At 41.3% G+C, this 27,913-nt stretch overlaps 1 protein-coding gene across 1 annotated transcript in view; it reads left to right on the top strand.

Annotated features, from left to right (window-relative positions):
• The window catches only part of UBE2H (ubiquitin conjugating enzyme E2 H), a 242,895-nt gene that overhangs the window by 197,499 nt on the left and 17,483 nt on the right, over nucleotides 1-27,913 (top strand). The window contains exon 5 of the mRNA XM_053716375.1: nucleotides 11,919-11,971. Coding sequence (XP_053572350.1) covers nucleotides 11,919-11,971 — 53 coding nt within the window. The remainder of the gene's footprint in view (nucleotides 1-11,918; nucleotides 11,972-27,913) is intronic.

The following is a 27,913-nucleotide window of genomic DNA, read 5'->3' as shown; positions in this document are numbered from 1 at the left end:
ATCAAAGGCCAAACAGTCTAATTTTCGTGCCTTTCGAAATTTCAAGGCAGGTGCAGCATCAACTTCCTCTGCTTCAAAACAAGAGGGAACTTTTGCTCAATCCAAGCAGGCCTGGAAACCTAACCAGTCCTGGAACAAGGGCAAGCAGGCCAGAAAGCCTGCTGCTGCCTCCAAGACAGCATGAATGAGCGGCCCCCTATCCGACAACGGATCTAGTAGGGGGCAGACTCTCTCTTCGCCCAGGCGTGGGCAAGAGATGTTCAGGATCCCTGGGTGTTGGAGATCATATCTCAGGGATATCTTCTGGACTTCAAAGCTTCTCCTCCACAAGGGAGAGTTCACCTTTCAAGATTATCTGCAAACCAGATAAAGAAAGAGGCATTCCTAAGCTGCGTACAAGATCTCCTTGTAATGGGAGTGATCCATCCAGTTCCGCGGACGGAACAAGGACAGGGGTTTTATTCAAATCTGTTTGTGGTTCCCAAAAAAGCGTGAACCTTCAGACCAATTTTGGATTTAAAGATCCTAAACAAATTCCTCAGAGTTCCGTCATTCAAGATGGAAACTATTCGAACCATTTTACCCATGATCCAAGAGGGTCAGTACATGACCACAGTGGACTTAAAGGATGCCTACCTTCACATTCCGATTCACAAGAATCATCATCCGTTCCTGAGGTTTGCCTTTCTAGACAGGCATTACCAATTTGTAGCTCTTCCATTCGGGTTGGCTACAGCCCCAAGAATTTTTACAAAGTTTCTGGGCTCACTTCTGGCGGTCCTAAGACCGCGAGGCATAGCGGTGGCTCCTTACCTGGATGATATCCTGATACAGGCGTCAAGCTTTCAAATTGGCAAATCTCATACAGAGATAGTTCTGGCATTCCTGAGGTCGCATGGGTGGAAAGTGAACGAAGAAAAGAGTTCTCTATCTCCTCTCACGAGGGTTTCCTTCCTAGGGACTCTAATAGATTCTGTAGAAATGAAAATTTACCTGACGGAGTCCAGGTTATCAAAACTTCTAAATGCTTGCCGTGTTCTTCACTCCATTCCGCGCCCCACGGTGGCTCAGTGCATGGAAGTAATCGGCTTAATGGTAGCAGCGATGGACATAGTGCCATTCGCGCCTGCATCTCAGACCGTTGCAATTATGCATGCTCAGTCAGTGGAATGAGGATTACACAGATTTGTCCCCTCTACTAAATCTGGATCAGGAAACCAGAGATTCTCTTCTCTGGTGGTTATCTCGGGCCCATCTGTCCAAGGGTATGACCTTTCGCAGACCAGATTGGACAATTGTAACAGATGCCAGCCTTCTAGGTTGGGGTGCAGTCTGGAACTCCCTGAAAGCTCAGGGTTCATGGACTCCGGAGGAGAAACTCCTCCCAATAAATATTCTGGAGTTAAGAGCAATATTCAATGCTCTTCTGGCTTGGCCTCAGCTAGCAACACTGAGGTTCATCAGATTTCAGTCGGACAACATCACGACTGTGGCTTACATCAACCATCAAGGGGGAACCAGGAGTTCCCTAGCGATGTCAGAAGTCTCCAAGATAATTCGCTGGGCAGAGACTCACTCTTGCCACCTGTCAGCGATCCATATCCCAGGTGTAGAGATCTGGGAGGCGGATTTTCTAAGTCGTCAGACTTTTCATCCGGGGGAATGGGAACTCCATCCGGAGGGGTTTGCTCAATTGGTTCTCCGTTGGGGCAAACCAGAATTGGATCTCATGGCGTCTCGCCAGAACGCTAAGCTTCCTTGTTACGGATCCAGGTCCAGGGACCCAGAAGCGGCACTGATAGATGCTCTAGCAGAGCCTTGGTTCTTCAACCTGGCTTATGTGTTTCCACCGTTTCCTCTGCTCCCTCGTCTGATTGCCAAAATCAAACAGGAAAGAGCATCGGTGATATTGATAGCACCTGCGTGGCCACGCAGGACCTGGTATGCAGACCTAGTGGACATGTCATCCTTTCCACCATGGACTCTGCCTCTGAGACAAGACCTTCTAATACAAGGTCCTTTCAATCATCCGAATCTACTTTCTCTGAGACTGACTGCATGGAGATTGAACGCTTGATCCTATCAAAGCGTGGCTTCTCAGAGTCGGTAATTGATACCTTAATACAGGCACGAAAGCCTGTCACCAGGAAAATTTACCACAAGATATGGCGTAAATATCTTCATTGGTGTGAATCCAAGCATTACTCATGGAGTAGGGTTAGGATTCCTAGGATACTGTCCTTCCTCCAAGAGGGTTTGGACAAAGGATTATCAGCTAGTTCTTTAAAGGGACAGATTTCTGCTCTTTCTATTCTTTTACAAAAGCGTCTGGCAGAAGTTCCAGACGTTCAGGCATTTTGTCAGGCTTTAGTTAGAATTAAGCCTGTGTTTAAATCTGTTGCTCCTCCATGGAGCTTAAACTTGGTTCTTAAAGTTCTTCAAGGGGTTCCGTTTGAACCCCTTCATTCTATTGATATCAAATTTCTTTCATGGAAAGTTTTTTTTCTGGTGGCTATTTCCTCGGCTCGAAGAGTCTCGGAGTTATCTGCCTTAAATTGTGATTCTCCTTATCTGATCTTTCATTCAGATAAAGTTGTTCTGCGTACAAAACCTGGGTTTTTACCTAAGGTGGTTTCTAACCAGAATATCTATCAAGAGATTGTTGTTCCATCATTCTGTCCTAATCCTTCTTCAAAGAAGGAACGTCTTTTGCATAATCTAGACGTAGCCCATGCCTTGAAGTTTTACTTACAGGCTACTAAAGATTTTCGCCAAACATCTAACCTGTTTGTTGTTTACTCTGGACAGAGGAGAGGTCAGAAGGCCTCGGCAACCTCTCTTTCTTTTTGGCTTCGGAGTATAATCCGTTTAGCCTATGAGACTGCTGGACAGCAGCCTCCTGAAAGGATTACAGCTCATTCTACTAGAGCTGTGGCTTCCACCTGGGCCTTTAAAAATGAGGCCTCTGTTGAACAGATTTGCAAGGCTGCAACTTGGTCTTCCCTTCATACTTTTTCCAAATTTTACAAATTTGATACTTTTGCTTCCTCGGAGGCTGTTTTTGGGAGAAAGGTTCTACAGGCAGTGGTTCCTTCCGTTTAAGTTCCTGCCTTGTCCCTCCCATCATCCGTGTACTTTAGCTTTGGTATTGGTATCCCACAAGTAATGGATGATCCGTGGACTGGATACACTTAACAAGAGAAAACATCATTTATGCTTACCTGATAAATTTATTTATCTTGTAGTGTATCCAGTCCACGGCCCGCCCTGTCCTTTTCAGGCAGGTCTAAATTTTAATTAAACTACAGTCACCACTGCACCCTATGGTTTCTCCTTTCTCGGCTTGTTTTGGTCGAATGACTGGATATGGCAGTGAGGGGAGGAGCTATGTAGCAGCTCTGCTGTGGGTGATCCTCTTGCAACTTCCTGTTGGGAAGGAGAATATCCCTCAAGTAATGGATGATCTGTGGACTGGATACACTACAAGAGAAATAAATTTATCAGGTAAGCATAAATTATGTTTTTGTCTAAGCGGGGATTTTCTGACTCAGTCATAGTGATCATGATTCAGGCTAGCAAGCCTGTAACTAATAAAAAAAAAAAAAAGAGAGAAAAAAGATTTTTTTCAATAGATATGGCGTATATATCTCTTTGGTGTGAATCCAAGGGCTACTCATGGAGTAGAGTTAGGATTTCTAGAATTTTGTATTTTCTCCAAGAAGATTTGGAGAAAGGCTTATTGTCTAGTTTCCCTAAAAGATTATATCTCAACATTATCTGTTGTGTTACACAAACGTCTGGCGGGGCTTCTGGTTGTACAATTATTTTGTCAGGCCTAGGTCAGGATCGGACCTGTGTTCTAACCAGTTACTCCTCCTTGGAGTCTGAATTTAGTTCTTAAACTTCTTCTAGGGGCTCCGTTTGAGCCTATGCGTTTCTTCGATATCGGGTTATCTTGGAAAGTTTTATTTCTTGTTGCTATTTCCTCTGTTTGTGGAGTGTCAGAGCTCTCTGCATTGCAGTATGAGTCTTTTTACCTTATTTTCCATTCAGATAAGGTAGTTTTATGTACTACATTAGGATTTTTTCCTAAGGTTGTTTTTGATCGGAACGTTAATCAGGAGATTATTTCTTCTTGGAGTCCTAATGCTTCCTCTCAGAAGGAATGACTATCATTTGGACGTGGTCCGTGCTTTGAAATGTTATTTAGAAGCGTCTAAGGACTTTCGTCAGTCTTCTTTGTCATTTTCTCTGGAAAACGTAAGAGTCAGAAAGCTACGGCTACCTCTTTCCTTTTGGCTGAAGAGTATCATCCGTTTTGCATATGAGTCTGCTGGACCGCAGCCTCCTGATAGTTACGGCTCATTCCACTAGGGCTGTTGCTTCCTCATGGGCATTCAGAAATGAAGCTTCTGTAGAACATATTTCAAGGCTGCAACTTGGTCTTCTCTTCACGCTTTTTCTAAATTTTACAAATTTGATACTTTTGCCTCGGCTGAGGCTGTTTTGGGGAGAAAGGTTCTTCAATCAGTGGTGCCTTCCGTTTAGGTTCCCTGTCTTGTCCCTCCCTTATCATCCGTGTACTCTAGCTTTGGTATTGTATCCCACAAGTAAGGATGAAATCCGTGGACTCATGGTGTCTTTAAAAAGAAAAAAAAAATATGCTTACCTGATGAATTTATTTTTTTATTTTTTGTAAATTTCAGACACCTCTGCACCTTGGCTTTTCCTTTCTCTTCCTAACTTTGGTCGAAATGACTGGAGTGGGAGGGAAGGGAGGAGCTATATATAGCAGCTCTGCTGTGGTGCTCTTTACCTCCTCCTGCTGACCAGGAGGTGAATATCCCACAAGTAAGGATGAAATCCGTAGACTCATCGTGTCTAAAAAGAAATAAATTTATCAGGTAACCATACATTTTCTTTCTCTTGTTAAGTGTATCCAGTCCACGGATCATCCATTACTTATGGGATATTAACTCCTCCCCAACAGGAAGTGAAAGAGGATTCACCCAGCAGAGCTGCTATATAGCTCCTCCCCTAACTGCCATTACCAGTCATTCTCTTGCACCCAACGAATAGATAGGATGTGTGAGAGAACTGTGGTGATTATACTTAGTTTCATACCTTCAATCAAAAGTTTGTTATTTTATAATAGCACCGGAGTGTGTTATTCCTTCTCTGGTAGAATTTGAAGAAGAATCTACCGGAGTTTTTCTATGATTTTAGCCGGAGTAGTTAAGATCATATTGCTGTTTCTCGGCCATCTGAGGAGAGGTAAACTTCAGATCAGGGGACAGAGGGCAGATTAATCTGCAAAGAGGTATGTAGCAGCTTATTATTTTCTGACAATGGAATTGATGAGAAAATTCTGCCATACCGATATAATGTAAACTCAGCCTTAAATGCAGTAGCAGCAACTGGTATCAGGCTGTCATGTATGTATATTTTACACTTCAGTATTCTGGGGAATGGCACTTCACTGGAATTATACTGTATGCATAAAACTTTAGCCTAATTTGCAGGGACTAGCAACAGGCTTTTTAATAACACTCAATTTATTAATGTTAAACGTTTTTTGCTGGCATGTAAAATCGTTTAATTTTCTGAGGTACTGGGTGAAAAAATGTTTTGGGCACTATTTTTTTTCCACTTGGCAGTCGTTTTATTTAATTTATGACAGTTTACTGATCTCTCTCACTGTTATGTGTGAGGGGGAGGGACCTTTTTTGGTGCTTTTGCTACGCATCAAAAAATTCAGTCAGAAGTTTATTGTCTTCCCTGCATGATCCGGTTCATCTCTACACAACTCAGGGGTCTTCAAAACTTGTTTTGAGGGAGGTAATCACTCACAGCAGAGCTGTGAGATTGTAGTTGACTGTGATAAAAAAAAAAAAAACGTTTATTTCTGTATTTTTTTTTTTTTTTTTCTGCTATCAGGGTTAGTTATCCTTTGCTAATGGGAGCAATCCTTTGCTAAAATTGTGTTTTTTACAAAGATTTGATGCTATAACTTTTCAGTTTATTAATTTTCAACTGTCATAACTTTTTCTGTGCTTCTTATAGGCACAGTACGTTTTCATATTATAGTAAATTACTTGAAAAGTATTTCCAAGTTGCTAGTTTATTTGCTAGTGTGTTAAACATGTCTGATTCAGAGGAAGATATCTGTGCTATATGTGCTAAAGCCAAAGTGGAGCCCAATAGAAATTTATGTACTAACTGTATTGATGCTACTTTAAATAAAAGTCAATCTGTACAAATTGAACATATTTCACCAAACAACGAGGGGAGAGTTATGCCGACTAACTCGCCTCACGTGTCAGTACCTGCATCTCCCGCTCGGGAGGTGCGTGATATTGTAGCGCCGAGTACATCTGGGCGGCCATTACAAATCACATTACAGGATATGGCTACTGTTATGACTGAAGTTTTGGCTAAATTACCAGAACTAAGAGGTAAGCGTGATCACTCTGGGGTGAGAACAGAGTGCGCTGATAATATTAGGGCCATGTCAGACACTGCGTCACAATTTGCAGAACATGAGGACGGAGAGCTTCATTCTGCGGGTGACGGTTCTGATCCAAACAAACTGGATTCAGATATTTCAAATTTTAAATTTAAGCTGGAAAACCTCCGTGTATTACTAGGGGAGGTGTTAGCGGCTCTGAATGATTGTAACACAGTTGCAATACCAGAGAAAATGTGTAGGTTGGATAAATATTTTGCGGTACCCGGCGAGTACTGACGTTTTTCCTATACCTAAGAGACTTACTGAAATTGTTACTAAGGAGTGGGATAGACCCGGTGTGCCGTTCTCACCCCCTCCGATATTTAGAAAGATGTTTCCAATAGACGCCACCACACAGGACTTATGGCAAACGGTCCCTAAGGTGGAGGGAGCAGTTTCTACTTTAGCTAAGCGTACCACTATCCCGGTGGAGGATAGCTGTGCCTTTTCAGATCCAATGGATAAAAAGTTAGAGGGTTACCTTAAGAAAATGTTTGTTCAACAAGGTTTTATATTGCAACCTCTTGCATGCATTGCGCCTGTCACGGCTGCAGCAGCATTTTGGTTTGAGTCTCTGGAAGAGACACTTGAATCAGCTCCATTAGATGAGATTACACACAAGCTTAAAGCCCTTAAGTTAGCTAACTCATTTATTTCAGATGCCGTAGTACATTTAACTAAACTTACGGCTAAGAATTCCGGATTCGCCATTCAGGCACGCAGAGCACTGTGGCTAAAATCCTGGTCAGCTGACGTTACTTCTAAATCTAAATTGCTTAATATACCTTTCAAAGGGCAGACCTTATTCGGGCCCGGGTTGAAAGAAATTATCGCTGACATTACAGGAGGTAAAGGCCAGGCCCTGCCTCAAGACAGAGCCAAACCTAAGGCTAGACAGTCTAATTTTCATTCCTTTCGTAATTTCAAAGCAGGAGCAGCATCAACTTCCTCTGCACCAAAACAGGAAGGAACTGTTGCTCGCTACAGACAAGGTTGGAGACCTAACCAGTCCTGGAACAAGGGCAAGCAGGCCAGGAAACCTGCTGCTGCCCCTAAGACAGCATGAATCGAGGGCCCCCGATCTGGGAACGGATCTAGTGGGGGGCAGACTTTCTCTCTTCGCCCAGGCTTGGGCAAGAGATGTCCAGGATCCCTGGGCGTTAGAGATCATATCTCAGGGATACCTTCTAGACTTCAAATTCTCTCCCCCAAGAGGGAGATTTCATCTGTCAAGGTTGTCAACAAACCAAATAAAGAAAGAGGTGTTTCTACGCTGCGTACAAGATCTTTTATTAATGGGAGTGATCCATCCGGTTCCGCGGTCGGAACAAGGACAAGGGTTTTACTCAAATCTGTTTGTGGTTCCCAAAAAAGAGGGAACTTTCAGGCCAATCTTGGATTTAAAGATCCTAAACAAATTCCTAAGAGTTCCATCGTTCAAAATGGAAACTATTCGGACAATTTTACCCATGATCCAAAAGGGTCAGTACATGACCACAGTGGATTTAAAGGATGCTTACCTTCACATACCGATTCACAAAGATCATTACCGGTATCTAAGGTTTGCCTTTCTAGACAGGCATTACCAGTTTGTAGCTCTTCCATTCGGATTGGCTACGGCTCCGAGAATCTTCACAAAGGTTCTGTGTGCTCTTCTGGCGGTACTAAGACCGCAAGGAATTGCGGTAGCTCCGTACCTAGACGACATTCTGATACAAGCTTCAAGCTTTCAAACTGCCAAGTCTCATACAGAGTTAGTACTGGCATTTCTAAGGTCGCATGGATGGAAGGTGAACGAAAAGAAGAGTTCTCTCTTTCCACTCACAAGAGTTCCCTTCTTGGGGACTCTTATAGATTCTGTAGAAATGAAGATTTACCTGACAGAAGACAGGTTAACAAAGCTTCAAAATGCATGCCGTGTCCTTCATTCCATTCAACACCCGTCAGTAGCTCAATGCATGGAGGTGATCGGCTTAATGGTAGCAGCAATGGACATAGTACCCTTTGCACGTCTACATCTCAGACCGCTGCAATTGTGCATGCTAAGTCAGTGGAATGGGGATTACTCAGACTTGTCCCCTACTCTGAATCTGGATCAAGAGACCAGAAATTCTCTTCTATGGTGGCTTTCTCGGCCACATCTGTCCAGGGGGATGCCATTCAGCAGGCCGGACTGGACAATTGTAACAACAGATGCCAGCCTACTAGGTTGGGGCGCTGTCTGGAATTCTCTGAAGGCTCAGGGACAATGGAATCAGGAGGAGAGTCTCCTACCAATAAACATTCTGGAATTGAGAGCAGTTCTCAATGCCCTTCTGGCTTGGCCCCAGTTAACAACTCGGGGGTTCATCAGGTTTCAGTCGGACAACATCACGACTGTAGCTTACATCAACCATCAGGGAGGGACAAGAAGCTCCCTAGCAATGATGGAAGTATCAAAGATAATTCGCTGGGCAGAGTCTCACTCTTGCCACCTGTCAGCAATCCACATCCCGGGAGTGGAGAACTGGGAGGCGGATTTCTTAAGTCGTCAGACTTTTCATCCGGGGGAGTGGGAACTTCATCCGGAGGTCTTTGCCCAAATACTTCGACGTTGGGGCAAACCAGAGATAGATCTCATGGCGTCTCGACAGAACGCCAAGCTTCCTCGTTACGGGTCCAGATCCAGGGATCCGGGAGCGGTTCTGATAGATGCTTTGACAGCACCTTGGACCTTCGGGATGGCTTATGTGTTTCCACCCTTCCCGATGCTTCCTCGATTGATTGCCAGAATCAAACAGGAGAGAGCATCAGTGATTCTAATAGCGCCTGCATGGCCACGCAGGACTTGGTATGCAGATCTAGTGGACATGTCATCCTGTCCACCTTGGTCGCTACCTCTGAAACAGGACCTTCTGATCCAGGGTCCCTTTAAACATCAAAATCTAATTTCTCTGAAGCTGACTGCTTGGAAATTGAACGCTTGATTTTATCAAAACGTGGTTTTTCTGAGTCAGTTATTGATACCTTAATACAGGCTAGGAAGCCTGTTACCAGAAAGATTTACCATAAGATATGGCGCAAATACTTATATTGGTGCGAATCCAAGAGTTACTCATGGAGTAAGGTTAGGATTCCGAGGATATTGTCTTTTCTACAAGAAGGTTTAGAAAAGGGTTTATCCGCTAGTTCCTTAAAGGGACAGATTTCAGCTCTGTCCATTCTTTTACACAAACGTCTGTCAGATGTTCCGGACGTTCAAGCTTTTTGTCAGGCTTTAGCTAGGATCAAGCCTGTGTTTAAAACTGTTGCTCCACCATGGAGTTTGAACTTAGTTCTTAATGTTTTACAGGGGGTTCCGTTTGAACCCCTCCATTCCATTGATATCAAGTTGTTATCTTGGAAAGTTCTGTTTTTAATGGCGATTTCCTCGGCTCGAAGAGTCTCTGAGTTATCTGCCTTACATTGTGATTCTCCTTATCTGATTTTTCATTCAGACAAGGTAGTTCTGCGTACTAAACCTGGGTTCCTACCTAAGGTGGTCACTAACAGGAATATCAATCAAGAGATTGTGGTTACATCTTTGTGTCCTAATCCTTCTTCGAAAAAGGAACGTCTGCTACACAATCTAGATGTAGTCCGTGCCCTGAAATTTTATCTACAGGCAACTAAGGATTTTCGACAAACGTCTTCCCTGTTTGTCGTTTATTCTGGTCAGAGGAGAGGTCAAAAAGCTTCGGCTACCTCTCTCTCCTTTTGGCTTCGTAGCATAATACGGTTAGCCTATGAGACTGCTGGACAGCAGCCTCCTGAAAGAATTACAGCACATTCTTCTAGAGCTGTGGCTTCCACTTGGGCCTTTAAGAATGAGGCTTCTGTTGAACAGATTTGCAAGGCTGCAACTTGGTCTTCTCTTCATACTTTTTCCAAATTTTACAAATTTGACACTTTTGCTTCTTCGGAGGCTGTTTTTGGGAGAAAGGTTCTTCAGGCAGTGGTTCCTTCCGTATAAAGAGCCTGCCTGTCCCTCCCGTCATCCGTGTACTTTAGCTTTGGTATTGGTATCCCATAAGTAATGGATGATCCGTGGACTGGATACACTTAACAAGAGAAAACATAATTTATGCTTACCTGATAAATTTATTTCTCTTGTAGTGTATCCAGTCCACGGCCCGCCCTGTCACTTTAAGGCAGGTAATTTTTCCATTAAACTACAGTCACCACTGTACCCTATGGTTTTCCTTTCTCTGCATGTTTTCGGTCGAATGACTGGTAATGGCAGTTAGGGGAGGAGCTATATAGCAGCTCTGCTGGGTGAATCCTCTTGCACTTCCTGTTGGGGAGGAGTTAATATCCCATAAGTAATGGATGATCCGTGGACTGGATACACTACAAGAGAAATAAATTTATCAGGTAAGCATAAATTATGTTTTTTCTGCAGGTTCGGCAAGGGGCTTCTCACCCCTTTTTGTCTTGGATTGTACTTTGAGGCCCTTTCAGTCTCTCTAGCATATTCTTTTTTTTTTCTCTGTGTTCTTCCTATGGAAGGGTACGGTGTTGGGAGTTTTGGTTGCTCCCCTTATGGAGGGTGGAGTGGTTTTTTTCACCTGACCACATAGTCAGCGGGACTCTGATGGGGGCTTTTTCGGTCCTAATTGTTGGGCAGTTACTTGGTCCTGCTCCTTTTTGGGTCTTTTGCTGCTGTTGAAGCAGTTTTTCGGGAGTTGGGTAATTTTTTCAGGCTGTGGTGCCGCAGATGTGCCGCTTTCTTGTTGGCATTCAGTGTCCTCTATAGCTTGGGTATTGTTTTCTCAAAAGTAATGAATACAGCTGGGGACTCTACCTGTATTTAGAAGGAAAACAAAAATTATGACTTACCAGATAATTTACTTTCCTTCAATACAGGGAGAGTCCACAGCTCCCGCTCCCGTGCTCTCCAGAGGGCGGCTCTAAATTTATATTGTTCTTCTGGCACCTTTTTCATCCTGATATTTATCCTACTTTTCCTTGTTTTCTCAGCAGAATGACTGGGGGATGAGGGAAGGGGGAAGGTATTGAGCCTTTGGCTGGGGTGTCTTCTGGTGGCCAGGTTCTGTATTCCCAAAAGTAATGAATGCAGCTGTGGACTCTCCCTATATCGAAGGAAAGGAAATTATCTGGTAAGTCATAATTTTTGTTTTTCATTAGTTCACCAGATGTGTTCAGCTAGCTCCCAGTAGTGTATTGCTACTCCTTCAACAATGGATACTAAGAGAGTGAAGCAAAATTTATTGGGATTTTTACTATCTTGGTTTCATGTCTCTTTTAATGCTTTGGCAATTAATAACAATGTGGCACATAGTGCTGACTTGTATTAAGTTATTCCAGGTGTTCATTTTCTGTCTGTTACCCTCTGTCCCTCCTTGTAACGTCTATGCTCATCTCTCCGCAGGTCAGGGACAGTGTGTCTAGATGTCATCAATCAGACCTGGACAGCTCTGTACGGTGAGTGAGATTTCTGTGCTTTTTTTGTCCTTATCTGCGTTTTCATATATAAGGGTCTAGCACAAGATGTGTTGCCACTGGGTCCATCTCTGTCCACTATTGTCTATACCCAACCATAGCCATCACATTAAAGCTTCACACAAGAACATGCTGATAGCTAATAGACACCATATTTTAGCCAGAATATGCACTCCTGTCAAATGACCTCTTGTGGTCCTTCCTGGTCCAGTTGTAGAGCTGGCCTTGTATATGTATAATTTTATTCCATCTTACAACCTTATCACATGTTCTTCACCCTTGTGGGCTTTATCCCAATTTGTTACCTTCAGCTTGTGACAGTGATTTGTTTACTGATGGTGTTTCCCTTAATGCAGCCATTATGTTGGCATCTAACAATATTTCCATATTAATTTCTTCACACAGCTTTTACTGAATTACTCATTTTGCTTCAGATGTCCTTTTCACAATGTACAGCACAGTAATAACACAATAGAAAGGAAAGTGAATTGGAAAAAAGGTATAAATTAACGGTGATTGAAATAGGTAGTAACGGTCTAATTGCAACAAAATAAAAAGTCCTTTCGTGTAAACGCCACCTTTAACTATGTCTAAATGAGTCACAATATTTAAATATAGCTGCAAGCAGCTATAGAGGTGGCCAAGCGCATAACCTTCGCAATGGCATACAAGCAGCTAAGTCACAATATAAAGTTTTTACAGTTCTAACATAAGCAGATGGAAAGAAAACACATTTTTGATTTTTTTTTCAAGATGGCTGCCACACCATATGACTAATACTTTCAACACGAACAGATATAACTCTAGGTCACAATATAGGGTTATACAGCAAATTTCACAACTTTAACATAAGCGGTTGCAAAGAAAACACATTTTCTAAATGTTCGTGTAAACCAATATAACTGCCACAGATTGTGACCAATTTATTCAACATAAACAACTGTGAGTCTACTTCACAATATAAGGTTATACAGCAAGTTTCACAGTTCTAGCAAAAGCGGTTGCAGAGAAAATAGATTTTCAAAATTTTCACGTAAAACAAAATGGCTGCCAGATCATATGATATACAGCCTCCATATTATGCAAAATAGTTCTCACCATAGATGTCAATAAACATGGCAAAAATAAAGCATTTTTTTGTAAAGCGTTTTTTGTTAATTTAAAAATATTGTTAAGCGTTTTTGAACAATTCAAAATTGCTGCCAAGCCAAATGACTTAGCAATTTCTCTTGAACAAATCTGAATGTTAGTCATAACATAAGCGGTTTTCTGGGAAGAAAATTTTTATAGTTTTTAAAAACCATACATACTAATGCTCACTATAGACCTACAATTTGCAGAAGTTTCATGAAAATTTGCAAATGTTTTATTTCACAAAGGCGAATGCGCGGTGCAAATTTTGACTGCAATATTGTCTTTGGGGGTCATGGCTATGTAATGTAATATAGTTAAATATTGTAAAACTAATGCATAAATTGCAAATTTATGCAATTAAATTTGATAAAAATGTTAATGTCTCGCGGCAGCCATGTTGATTATGGAAAAATCGCAGTTTGAACAAACTTGGTAGAGGACCTTGCAAGGAGCATATGTGCAAAATTGCGCTTCATTGCACTAAGTGGTTTAAGAGAGGATGATGTTTGAAGATTTTCGCAAAATGCAAGATGGCTGCTACATCATGTGACCAAGGCACTTCTCTTGAGCAATAGCAAATCGAAGGTCATAGTAGCATTAAAAAATATAAAAAATATAATTAGTGCGCCAACGATCAAATAACTTCAATTTTTATATATAAAAATGTCTAACTAAATAAGTGACTATCATAAAACAATGGTGAAGAGACTGGAACCAGATTGGAACCAGGTGGGGTGGCTCCTAAGCAGATAGTTAGAGGACAATATGTAATAATACGTTGATATTGACTTACAAGATACTCCTTATCGAATAAGGGGATATAACAATAGAATACACAGTATGAGTCATATAGTGGACACAATGATATTGGAGGTATATAGATGAGATAGTCCCAAATACAAAATCCTGTTATATTCAAATGTAGTAGGAATAATATCCAAATCGCAGGTGGTAAGCAGCTTCTTCAAACGATCCCTGTTGGTGACCCAGGGCGAGTAACTAAATAGATAATGAGATAAAAGAAGGCGCCAGCATAGTGCAGTTATCAATGGGGTGGGACACGCAGTGCAAGTAAATCAATATACTCACAGGATTTCAGACACTTGATAAGTGTCACAAAAGCCTCCTGGACCCTCAGAGTCGTCCAGCTAACTCCCACTCCACTGTGGTAGTAAGAATCCACTCGTATCTACCGGTTGTGATGGCTCCGCTGATGGTCTCAGCTCCAGACTGTGTTCCAAATAGACAGACCTGGGGTCAGCTCAGAATATACAGATGCGGTCCATGCTCTCCGGAGAGGAGTCAAACAGCAAGACAACTCAAAAGTTGATGATGTGGTGGCAAAATCAGGTTTACCAGTTAGGAATGTAAATGAAAGTTCGTGGCTACAATCTTAAAATAAATAAGACTTTAATGGCACAACGTTTCTCGGTCTGTACGTGACCGTTTCCTCAGGTGCATAAGTGTATAATAACACAAACAGCCACGAACTTATACAACTGCGTCCTCTAATGCACACCGCGCATGTATGTAGGTGTGTCCGAACACTGGGAGTTCCATTTACGTCACTTGACCAATAAGGTGCTTGTAATGAAACACACCTCACTAGTTTCGTAAATCATAGGTTTATGAAGTTATCCAATGCGGTGCTTGTAGTAAACCGCACCTCTCTATTTTATATTCTCGGTAAAGTTGTTGTTTGCAGTGTAGTAAAGAGCCACAATCGGCCCAGATTAACTGTGGTTATGGTGTCTAATATTGATATAAAATAACTACCAGATCGGACATACCTACTGTTGTTAGGCAAAATAAATGTATTTTAATCCTTGAAAGGACCAATAACTCATAAAATATTAACAAATATACATATAAAAATGTAGTTAAAAATATATATATATACACAATTTCATAGTATAAAATAAGCACCAATAATATGGCTATATCTAAAATATCGCATGAAGATGTAAAGCTTTACATGTCACTAAAAAATCAATAACGATCGCATTAAAAATACTATTTTAGAAATATTTTTACTTTATATTTCAAAATGCATGTTACATCCTCTTGGAGGGGTGCAACAGGACCAACAAGATGATGTTTATTGTTTATATTCAAAATCCCTATAAAGCCTCAACTACTAGATGTAAATGTGGACTAGATAACCGTCCCAGAGACATGCTGATAACCAGCTTATGGCTGCTAAAGTGTCCACAGTATAGTGTTGCTAATTGAGATATATTGAAATTAAATCACTTCGATGACACAGCTACTAAATCTTAATATAACATAATATATAAAACTAGAAGACTCTCTCAAAAAAGTGCTCCTAAATATTTGGTAACTAGTATAAAAAACCCCATTAGGTGGGGTCCATGAATTGCAGTGTATTCCTTGTTCCTGTTTCTGTGCGAAATACATCGCTTGCATAAATCTGTATATTAAATGGAACATTACACTATAAATAACCAAAGGTTCAGAGATACACAAATATGAGTGGAGAGTACACAACAAAAAGGACTCAAGCTCGCCCTACATGTTGATGAGGATAAAGGATCTAAAATGTATTGTGTATAAATTATACGGTTATAGATTACACGTGGTCAAAATTTGTAAATGAAGGGTATCTATATCTATATAGATGTAACTCTAATAGGAGGTTAAGCCTCCTGTCTACCTTATAAGGGGCCAACAATATGTGTAAACTTTTTATTGATCTTGCGAAGGGATAGGTTAGCAAGGATTCAAAAATGTAGACATATATAATCTACGCAAGTCTTATTGTTTAGTGGGTTGATCCAAAGAGATGACCTCAAAAAGGGTCTGTGTATTGGATGTCCTGAGCATACATATGGACAATGACAAAAGAGACTTTGGCTGTTTGTGTTTTTATTATACACTTATGCACCTGAGGAAACGGTCACGTACAGACCGAGAAACGTTGTGCCATTAAAGTCTTATTTATTTTAAGATTGTAGCCACGAACTTTCATTTACATTCCTAACTGGTAAACCTGATTTTGCCACCACATCATCAACTTTTGAGTTGTCTTGCTGTTTGACTCCTCTCCGGAGAGCACGGACCGCATCTGTATATTCTGAGCTGACCCCAGGTCTGTCTATTTGGAACACAGTCTGGAGCTGAGACCATCAGCGGAGCCATCACAACTGGTAGATACGAGTGGATTCTTACTACCACAGTGGAGTGGGAGTTAGCTGGACGACTCTGAGGGTCCAGGAGGCTTTTGTGACACTTATCAAGTGTCTGAAATCCTGTGAGTATATTGATTTACTTGCACTGCGTGTCCCACCCCATTGATAACTGCACTATGTTGGCCCTTCTTTTATCTCATTATCTTCATAGTAGCATTAAGCACAGCAAGTTTCAAAGTTGTAACATAAGCAGTTTAAGAGCTCAAGATTTGTAAGAGTTTGTCAAAATTAGTCACAAAAAGCAATATGGCTGCTAGAGAATGGGACCTATGAGTGCAATATTGCATGAGATGTAGCAGAGCAATAGGCTGTACCAGCATACTTTGATTTGAACTGCTTATGCAAAGCTCTTGAAGAGTTATGGGCAATAAAATAAGTTTGAAATAATAATAAAAAATAGTCCTGACAATAACAATGTTGTCCAGCACTATGTGCTTTACCACATAATAATAATAATCCTCACAATAACAATAGGTTGTGCAGCATTTACGTTGCCTGGCCACCTAATAATCCTGACAATAACAATAGGTTGTCTAGCAACTACGTTACTTGGCCACCTAATGATGATCTATAAAACACGGTAAGCAAATTATAAAAGTAACCCTCTTGTCCATTCGTATTGAATCTGGTGGGTCAGATTATTTTGTTCTTGCAAATACAAGATTAGCTGGTCTTTTGTACGGACACGTTTCATGTTCATGGTTTAGTACTGGGCTTTTACTAACTCCTCTTACCCAGAATACAAGGGCACGGTCTCTAGTTCGCTTGTGTTTTTATTTATAAAAATATTAATTTAAAGGAACGTATTAGCTGGGCACTTCCTCTAGTTTTCTTGCTTATAATAATAATAATAATAATAAAGTTGACATTAAGGTACAGTAAAGTCAAAATGAAACCTTCATGATTCAGATAGAATGCGCAATTTGAACAGCTTTCTAATTTTATTATCAAATTTGCGTCCTTTCTATCCAGTGATGAAGAGCATGCCTAGTTAGGCTCAAGACAGACGTGTTCAGCTAGCTTCCAGTAGTCTATTCCGATTCCTGAGCATAATTTTCAACAAAGGAAACCAAGAAAATGAAGCAAATTATATAATAGAAGTAAATTGGAAAGTTGTTTAAAAAATTTATTCCCAGCCTGAATCATAAGTTTAATTTTACTGCCCCTTTTAAACTTAGACAGAGATTGGTGTCACAAACACGTACCTGTGCCAATCTCAGCACTAGCATGGCTGCCGGCTTTGTAATATTCCCTTCAGTAACCACTTCATATCTCTGTTAATTTAATAACAAAGCAGTACATTAAGACTGGGTAAGTTTGTTGCATAAACACAGGAGGAACTCTGCAACACTTACCTGTGCCAATCTCAGCACTAGCATGGCTGCCGGCTTTGTAATATTCCCTTCAGTAACCACTTCATATCTCTGTTAATTTAATAACAAAGCAGTTCATTAAGACTGGGTAAGTTTGTTGCATAAACACAGGAGGAACTCTGCAACACTTATTGTCATGGAGACTGGGTTTATCTTTTTGGGCTTCCCTGTTTGTAAAGGAAGTGTTCTGACGTCTCCTCTGGTGTAGGAAGCTCTCGCTCATATACAAATGTAGCCGCATGATATGCCACTTCCTGTAGGCTGCTTGTATTTACCTAAATAGCCTCAAATGTTAGAGTAGAGCTTAAACTAAGACCACACCTGGCCTATTTATGTTACTTAAATATTTTTTCCTACTGAATCCTTTTTATTTTAAGCCTTGTCTTTGTGCGTTTTCATTTTTAATCTTTGAATTCCAAACCTATTTGTTACGTGTTAAAGGGTTATGAATCCCCCCAAACATTATTTCATGATGCTGATAGAGCATACAGTATGTTAACATTTTTTAGTATCCCTTTTTGAGAAGCATACCTAAGTAGGCTCAGGAGCTGCTGATTGGTTCTGCACTTATATGCCCCTTTTCGTTTGCGAACCTGATATATTCAGCTAGCTCCCAGCAGTGTATAGCTGCTTCTTCAGCAAGAAATACAAAGAAAATGAAGCAAATTTGATAATAAAAGTAAATTGGAAAGTTGTTTAAAATTGTATGATCTGCCTGAATCATGAAAGAGAAACATTTTGGGTTTGGTGTTCCTTTAAAAAAATTTATGTTCTGTATGTTACGTCATCAAAAGGTCAGATTTTCTAGTCTTTCCTCTTCAAAAACCATTGTTTTGGGATTTTACTTTTTTTCACTTTAAGTATATTTTTATATAGTTAATATATAAATCACACATTTTGTGAAAAGTTTTTTTTAGGGTTTGTTTAACCTCTTAGGCCCCAAAAATATCAAACTAATATAAAACAAAATTTATGCTTACCTGATAAATTTTCTTTCTTTCCGGATATGGTGAGTCCACAACGTCATCAATTACTGTTGGTAACCAATACCCAAGCTAGAGGACACAGATGACTAGGGATGGAAAATAGACAGGCAGACCTAAACGGAAAGCACCACCGCTTGAAGAACCTTTCTCCCAAAGGAAGCTTCAGTCGAGGCAAAAGTGTCAAATTTGGAAAAAGTATGTAGAGAGGACCAAGTTTTGCAGCCTTGCAAATCTCTTCCACAGAGGCTTCATTTTTCAAAACCCAAGAAGAAGACAGCCCTCGTGGAATGAGCCGTGATTCTCTCAGGAGGCTGCTGACCAGCAGTCTCATAAGCAAAACAAATTCTACTTCTCAAACAAAGAGAGAAGCAGTAGCTTTCTGCCCCTTACGTTTTCCAGAAAAACAAACTGGTCAGAAGACTGCCAAAAATCAGTCGCCTGAAGGTAAAATTTCAGAGGATGCACAACATCTAAGTTGTGCAACAAACGTTCCTTATGAGAAGAATTAGGACATGGAGAATGAAAAACAATTTCCTGATTAATATTCTTATCTGAAGCCACCTCAAACCCAACTTAATATGAAGAACCACCTTATCAGCATGTAAAATAAGGTAAGGCGAATCACACTGCAAAGCCGAGAGTTTTGAGACTTTTCGAGCAGAAGATATAGCAATAAGAAACGGAACCTTCCAAGATAACTTAATATCTATGGAATGGAATGGCTCGAACGGAGCCTGTTGCAAAACTTTAAGAACAAGGTTAAGGCTCCAAGGAGGAGCAACAGACTTAAACACAGGCCTGATTTTGACCAGGGCCTGACAAAAAGATTGCACATCTGGCACGTCCACCAGACGCTTATGTAGCAAAATAGATGATGCAGAAATCTGACCCTTCAGAGAACTGACGGACAATCCCTTCCTTCCTGGAGAAAAGACAAAATCTTAGGAATCCTGACCTTACTCCAAGAGTAGCCCTTGGATTCACACCAATAAAGGTATTTACGCCATACCTTTATGATAAATCTTTCTAGTAACAGGCTAACAAGCCTGAATCATGGTCTCAATGACCGACTCAGAAAACCCACGCTCAGACAGAACTAGGCGTTTGGCAGTCAGCTTCAGAGAAACTAGATTTGAATGAAGGAATGGACCCTCAGTTAGTAGGTCTTCCCATATCCTGCAAGGCCACGCAGGAGCTATTATACGCTCTCTCTTGCTTGATACGAGCAATGACTCACAGAAGGACAGCAAACTGAGGAAACAGATATGCCAGACTGAAATCCCAAGAAACTGCCAGAGCATCTATCAAGGCGACCTGTGGATCTATCAACCTTGAACCGTACCTTAATAGCTTGGCGTTCTGTCGAGACGCCATCAGATCCAACTCTGGCATTCCCCATTTGAGGGTTAACCTGAAGAACACCTCTGGATGGAGTGACCACTCCCCGGGATACAAAGTCTGTCTGCTCAGGAAACCCGCATCCCAGTTGTCTTTCTGCCATCCACCTTCCAGGGTGGACAACAAAACCGGGCTAAGGATAACTAAGGCCAAGCTATCAGAGCATTGTAAATCGCTCTCACCTCCAAGATATTTATGAAGAGAGCCGATTCCTCCCGAGTCCGTAGACCCTGCGCTTTTAACGAGTCCCAGACTGCTCCCCAGCCTAGCAGGCTGGCATCTGTGTTTACAATCACCCAGGAAGGTCTCCGGAAGCACATGCCCCAAGACAGATGGTCCTGAGAAACCCACCACGGAAGATAGTCTCTTGTCGATTGATTCAGATCTAAGGCAGATCTGCATGATTTTCGTTCCATTGCTTGAGCATGCATAACTGCAGAGCTCTCCAATGGAAAAGAGCAAAGGGAATGATGTCCATGGAAGCAACCATCAGACCAATTACCTCCATACATAGAACCACTAATGGCCGAACAGAAGACTGCAAAGAGAGGCAAGCCGAAAGAATCTTTGATTTTCTGACTTCTGTCAGAAAAATCTTCGATAGGGAATCTATGATGGTTCCTAGGAAAACCACCCTTGTAGCTGGAACAAGGGAACTCTTTTCCAGATTAACTTTCCAGCCGTGGGAACGTAGAAAAAACAAGATCTCTGTATGGGAGCTTGCTTGTTGAAAAGATGGCTCCTGAACCAATATGTTGTTCAGGTAGGGCGCCACTGCAATTCCCTGAGAACTGCCAAGAGAGCCCCCAGAACCTTTGAGAAAATTCTGGGAGCATTGGCAAGGTCAAATGGAAGTGCTACAAACTAAAAATGTTTGTCTAGAAAGGTGAATCTCAAACTTGTGGTGATCCCTGTGAATGGGGAACATGAAGGTAAGCATCCTTCAGGTCTATGGTCGTCATGAACTGACTCTCTTGTACCAAAGGAAGAATGGACCGAATGGTCTCCATTTTGAAGGATGGTACCCTGAGAAACTTGTTTAAACACTTTTGGTCAAGATTAGAGCAAAAAGTTCCTTCCTTTTTAGGAACCACAAACAGATTTGAATAGAAACCCAGGCCCTGTTCCTGTACAGGAACTGGAACTATCACCCCCAGGGAAAAAACGCAATTTAAGAATGCCTCTCTTATTATCCAATTTGCAAATAATCTTGAGATGAGAAACCTGCCCATGGGAGGAAAAGTCTTGAATTCTATCTTGTAACCCTGAGATACTATGTCCACAGCCCAATGATCTGGGACATCTCGTACCCAAGCTTTATGAAACAGAAGATTTGCCCCCCACTTCATCCGGTCCCAGATCGGGGGCAAACCCTTCATGCTGATTTAGACTGAGCTGTGGGTTTCTTTGATTGCTTTCTCTTGTTCCAAAACTTATGGGGCTTCCATGGAGGCTTGGCCTGTTCCTAATTGGAAGAGGAAAACTTTCCCTTGTAGTTACGAAAGGAACGAAAATTTCTCCGACGTCCCTTAGGCCTATTCTTCCTATCTTGCGGCAGAAAAGACCCTTTTTCTCCAGTAATATCAGAAATTATTTCTGCCAGACCGGGTCCAAACAAGGTTTTACCCTTGTAAGGAAGAGCCAGAAGCTTGAATTTGGAAGTAACATCCGCTGACCAAGATTTAAGCCACAACGCTCTGCGGGCTAGCACAACAAAGCCAGATATTTTGGCTCCCAATTTAATAACTTGCATGGTAGCATCAAAAATAAAGGATTGATCCAGTAGAGAGGCGCACCACAGAGACAATCACTCCAAAGTAAAAGTAACTGTTAGTTTATTGCGGCACATCGTTAAAAGCATATAACAGGGCACACAGGCCCAACAGGCTCACAGGTAAAAACACATATGTAGCATGCTCACGAAACATGTCTGCATAACTATCTGACACACCTGTGTTGTGTTTTTACCTGTGAGCCTGTTGGGCCTGTGTGCCCTGTTATATGCTTTTAACGATGTGCCGCAATAAACTAACAGTTACTTTTACTTTGGAGTAATTGTCTCTGTGGTGCGCCTCTCTACTGGATCAATTTGCATTTACTTTTAAGTTGGCAGACTTAATTTGGGGCCGCATAACAGGACTTTCCATATTTTGCACCCACTCTCCTTTGAGCCGACAGGAGGATTTGTTTCTCCACCCCCTGCGGCAATCACGTTGGGAGTGAATCGAGCGCTACACACACAGAACCTCTTGTGTACTCAAAAATAAAGGAATTGGCTAGTTTTTTTTTTTTTTTAAATTCTTTTTATTGAAGACACATAGAAAGGCAGTAAGGTTACAAGCATTGAATCACACTGTTGCATAAACATAAGAATATACAAGAATGCATAATTATACATATTCTAGATCTGTAGGGATGTTTGGATTGCAGATACTTGCCAATGAAAAGTATTTAAAATTTTAAAGTGAGATAAATGCAAACAATAGTTGAGGAATACATTTCACAATGTGGAGATAAAAAATGGCCTTCATGTGCCTTCCTTAATTTTTTTATAATATAACAGAATAAATTCCACTATATATAAGTAGTATAACTGAACAGAAAATATTGGGCTTAAAAACTTCAAGCTCAATTTGTAAGTAAGGCTTATCAATGTCGCGTGACAAGGTAGGAGAAATGAATTCAACATTATGGTAAGATTCAAAGATGCACATAGCTAAGTATATAAGTTTCTAAACTAGATAAGGTGAAAAACTGATATCGCGTTGCAACACTGGAAAAGCCACTATGAAAAAAGTGGTTAGGATTGCGGTATAGTTGTCAATGTAACTACAAAAAAGGGGAGATAAGTTGTGGTATTGGCTAGATAAACCACGTAATTCACTCTCCTAAGAAAGGAGATATATTAAGGGGATGGGGGGGGAGGTGGTAAGTCAAGTCAGGTAGGTAGTAAGTATGGGTCATGTTCCTTGCAGCTAAATAAACCGTTATTGGACCAGACTATAAAAGAAACTCAAGGTAGGAAAGAGCACAATTTCCCTAAATTATTTGAAGTACAGCGGAAAAGGGGATAATGCCTAGCATGGATAGTGCAGGACCAGCCTGCTCGATAAAGCCTTAAAGGTAGTTTGAAGTGTCTGAGTTAATGTAAAAAATTTTTTCTTCGAAACAAACATTTGCTAAATAGGAAATAAGAGATGTCAAAGCCTCCAATGATATTAGCCTTGGACACCGACACCCCCTTATAAAGAGGTACATGCGAGTCAATAGTAAAACAGATAATGCTGTTGTTCATGAATAAGCAGGTCTTGTATGCCTCATGTAAGTAAACCACAGTGCTCACCCATCTATAACAGGGATATTCTAGGTAGAAAGTGTGGTAGTGCGACTACTTCTGTAGGCGCAGCAGGACTATCATGTGACATTCACTGACATAAAGCAGAGTGTGAAGGTACTTATATTTCAATAAGGGATCATATTTTTCCTTTTCACTTAATGGAATCCCAGCAACTGGGCACGGGCCCTATGCCCAGCGCACACAATCCCTTATGGTTAAGGATTATATATAGCCAAGGGGAAGGAAAATATAAGGGGTTACTAGAAGGCATATATAGAGACTCTGCTTCTGATAGAGCTCAAAAAGGCTAAGCACATTTGTAAGTACACCCCCAGTTAGCAAAGAGATAATACACTTAAGCCATAGTATTGTTGTCCTTATATGTCAGCACAGTATAATTGAATCAGTGAATGTGGAGAAGACAAAATCCTTGAGCTGTAAAGTATAAAAACTGAGCATTAGAAGGGTGTGTGTGTCTATTATGACTAAGCTACACCATCTAGATAACAGAATGAAAAATTGAGAAGTACAGTATACAGGCAAACATTTACCAATAGTCTATAATAGATCAAACATCAGAATCTGTATAAACTAAACATATTACAATATCTGTCCTTGACTCTCAAAGTGTGGGATAACTGAGTTTATAGCTTTCGGTGAGGAGGTCTCCTATGCGGCTCATGTGTAGATCTAAAGCAACACTGAAAGTTGCGACCATCCTGGATTAGTCTAGTAACAATACATGCAGAAAACATAACTAAGTCCCATACAGAACATTATGTAAAAGCCTATATATGGCTCGAACCCTTCAATAACATGGGAATAAACATATGTACAATGCAGGCGTCTAAAGGAGCAAGGGCAGCAAACTTAATGTGTCAATGTTAATATTTAATATATTGCGCAAATTTTCCAAGCTCAAATCCTGAAGGGAGTAGGTTTACCCTTTTTCATAGTAAGTCAAGCCTTCAACCATGCCACTAATACAATCACCATGGTCATGTTTCCTGCAATGTGGCAATCGGTGAGACAGCCGCAGCGGACAACTACCAAAAACACCTTCCAACTTGCCGGGTACTCCATATTGAGCAGAGTGAGCGGTCATGTCTCCCAACACCTCCCCTGATATATGCGAGTGGGACAGTGTCTTGTCTCTCCTCGGGGTAATCTTAGATACCGCTCTATGTCCGCGGTCAGAGTCCAGTACAGACAGGCTCCTAGCAAGAAAGGAGGGGGAGACTTTCTGCCGCTCCGAAAATATGGCGTCAGCGACAGCCCGATATGTAGGTGTGAAGACGGGTAAGTAGTCATCTGCTGCGATGCTGGTTTCGCTTCTTCCTAGAGCTTGGGTACCTGGCGTAGGGCCATGGGCTGTTGCAGTAAGGAGCTTAGGTAAGAACGCCTCTAGTAATCTGTGCGAGGCCTCAATATAGCCCCATGCTGTCAGCTCACAGACCGTTTCGGCCGCCATTTTCCTTTGTAGAAAGGTGAAGGCCACCACTGACGTCTGTACCGTGGCTGGTACTCGGCACTTCAATTCAGGTAACTGGGTGCGGGTAGTAAGCCAGCATGCAGGGAGTATGAGCTGCTGGGTCCGTTATGACAAACAAGAGCCTTACAAAAGTTTCGCCGCTTGTCTCCCACAGCGTGGATGCAGTATAAGGCTTAAACTTGGGTCTATTTCAATAGTAAAGTTCCCAAACTTGGACAGCAGGATCCTTAATGAAGAAAGCTAGCAGGAGTCTTCAAACAATTCATGAAAATATGTGTAAACTTATATTTTGACCCCTAATACCTAAATTTAGAGCCAGAGCTCCTGTGATGCACGTCTGTTAGCTTAGATAGTTGGCTCCGCCCCCAAAAGGTAGGAATTGGCTAGTTTGAGAGCCTTAATCCTATCTTGAATTTCCTCCAAGGGAGTTTCTACTTGAAGGGAATCAGACAGGGCATCGTACCAATAAGATGCTGCACTGACACAGTAGAAACACAAACTGCAGGTTGAACATACATCTTCTTCTTTAAATAAGGCTCCAGCTTTTTGTCCATTGGATCCTTAAAGGAGCAGCTGTCCTCAATAGGAATAATAGCTCTTAGCCAGAGTAGAAATAGCTCCTTCTACCTTAGGCACCATCTGCCATGAATCTTTATTGGAGTCAGCGACAGGAAACATTTTTTTTTTAAAGACAGGTGACGGTGTAAAAGGTATCCCTGGTTTCTCCTATTCATACGCTATAATCTCCGTAGCACGGTCTGGAACAGGGAATACCTCCCACAGAAGAAGGAAAATCAAAGTATTTATTAGGCTTACTTGATTTCTTAGGGTTAACGACGACAGGCGGGTTGGAGTCATCCAACATAGCCAAAACCTCCTTTAACAGTACCTGGAGGTGTTCAAGCTTGAATCTGAAGGATACAACTTTAGCATCAGAAGAAGGAATTATACTGTCCGACTCTAAAATTTCTCCCTCAGAAGCTACCGATGTATCCTCATCAGAATTATGAGTTAGGGAAACCAGGGTAGTAGAAGGTGGAGCAGAAACCTTACTATCTGAATCTCTAAATTTCCTCTTGCATCTTCCCTGTAGCATGGGAATGGCAGCTAATGCTGCAGATACTGCAGAAGATACCTGGGCAGCAATTTCTGCTTGCAAATACACACCTTCATGAGGTTGAGAGGAACCGCAGGGCACTGAATGTGACGCCATTAAGGCTTGGGACGTCTGAGGAGAAAGCTGTGGCATTGCCTGAACAGCATCAACCTGAGAGACTGTTGGTTTAGAAACAGTCTATCTTTTTTTTTTTTGTAAAGTTCTGTCTTTGCATGAAGAACAGAAAGGCAAGGGTGGCTCCATAAAATTATCTGAGCAAAGTGGACATTTGTCCCTAGGTACATTGTCCTGCTCCATAGTTAGCAAAAAATAATTCAAGTACAGTGCAAGCACAACCGTATCTTCAAGCAAGAAGTAATTGATCCACAAACACTAAAATACTAGGCAGCAAAGAATAAAATATATTTTACAACATCCTGAAAATTTTTATTAATGTTAAAAACTGCACCGCTACACCTCAGCTTACTATGGAGGTGCTTACCTGCCTCCAATTAGTGTGGAAAAGTTGTTTCTTTAGGGACTGTTACCAGCCGCATCTAATACGTGATGCAACCGCTCTGAATAACTTTCAAGAGCGGCACTCGTGGAACGTGATCGGCCTGTGAAGCTGCCCCATGTATTGAAAGCGCGAGCTTCAAGCCGAAAGAGGGACGCCCAGAAAAGGAAACTGCTTCCTTCTTAATAGACGTAACCGGCAAACAGATTGCATCAATGCGATAACAAGAGCCTTCACTAATGTATATGATAAACAAACGTGCCCAACACAAAATAAATGCCTGCTTTCTATAAAAGACTGATATTATAAACAAAAACAACCTGAGCCAACGATATGTGGTTAACCCCTGAAGGGATATAACCCCAGTCTATAAGTCACAAAATCAGTGTGCCTGCAACTGCCTGAATGACCCTGAACTCAGGATATTGGTCCCCATTATATTGCAGGTAGATCCTTTTAGGCCTTAATTTAACCCCTTCAGTGCCAGCCTCCTCAGAAGATAAAAGGCACTTACCTGCACATCCAGCTGTCCGGCAGGAAGATGACTCACCTAGTATGAAAGGACGCCACTCCTTACAGAGACCTGTGGAAAAAGAAAGAACAGGGTAAACCTACTCTGGCTTTCTGTACTAGGGCAGCAACATGTTAAGAAAACACAGTGAAGCCCACTTCACAAGTTCCTAACTGCTTAAAAGCCACCACTACTCTACTGAGGGGATTAACGTGGACTACGGCTAAACCCAATCCCTTAAGGAAAAAACAGAGTAAACCTACTCTGGCTTTTGTAACTAATTAAATTTTGCTTGAAGCAAAGTAAATTCAATTTCTTAAGACACCAAAACTTCACTTCCTCCATGTGCCGAGGCAAAGAGAATGACTGACTGGGGATTGTGGGTAGGGGAGTGCTCTTTGCCTCCTGCTGCTGGCTAGGAGTGATATTCCCAACAGTGATTGATTGACCTTGTGGACTCGCCATATCTTGGGAAAGAAAATGAATTTTACTCCTCTCTAAAGAACATACATTTTCTATTGGGTAGTTTTCTCTTAAGAACAGAAATAGGAGGGGCATAAATAATTTATATACCCCCCTTTGCACTATGTGCTTGCTATAAAAATGACCTATATAAACTGATGTTTTGTATTTTTAATATTCCATTTTGCTGCACACTCAGTTCTATTTAACCTTAGTTCCTAGTTAGTATGTTACTGGGAACCAAGATTAAAAGGACATTAAACACTAAATAAATGCTAGATAGAATGAATCATTCAAAGAAAATATGAGTCTGAGAATAACATGTAGATGTATTTTTTATAGTTTTATTAGTTGTTTAAATAGTGATTACAATAAGTGTAATCTTTTAGTGTCTAAAACATTGGGAGCT

Source organism: Bombina bombina, chromosome 6 (assembly GCF_027579735.1).
Source record: "Bombina bombina isolate aBomBom1 chromosome 6, aBomBom1.pri, whole genome shotgun sequence".
NCBI classification, from domain to species: Eukaryota; Metazoa; Chordata; class Amphibia; order Anura; family Bombinatoridae; genus Bombina; species Bombina bombina.
The sequence above is the reverse complement of the archived record's forward strand: the minus strand, read 5'-3'. Positions and strand labels throughout refer to the sequence as shown.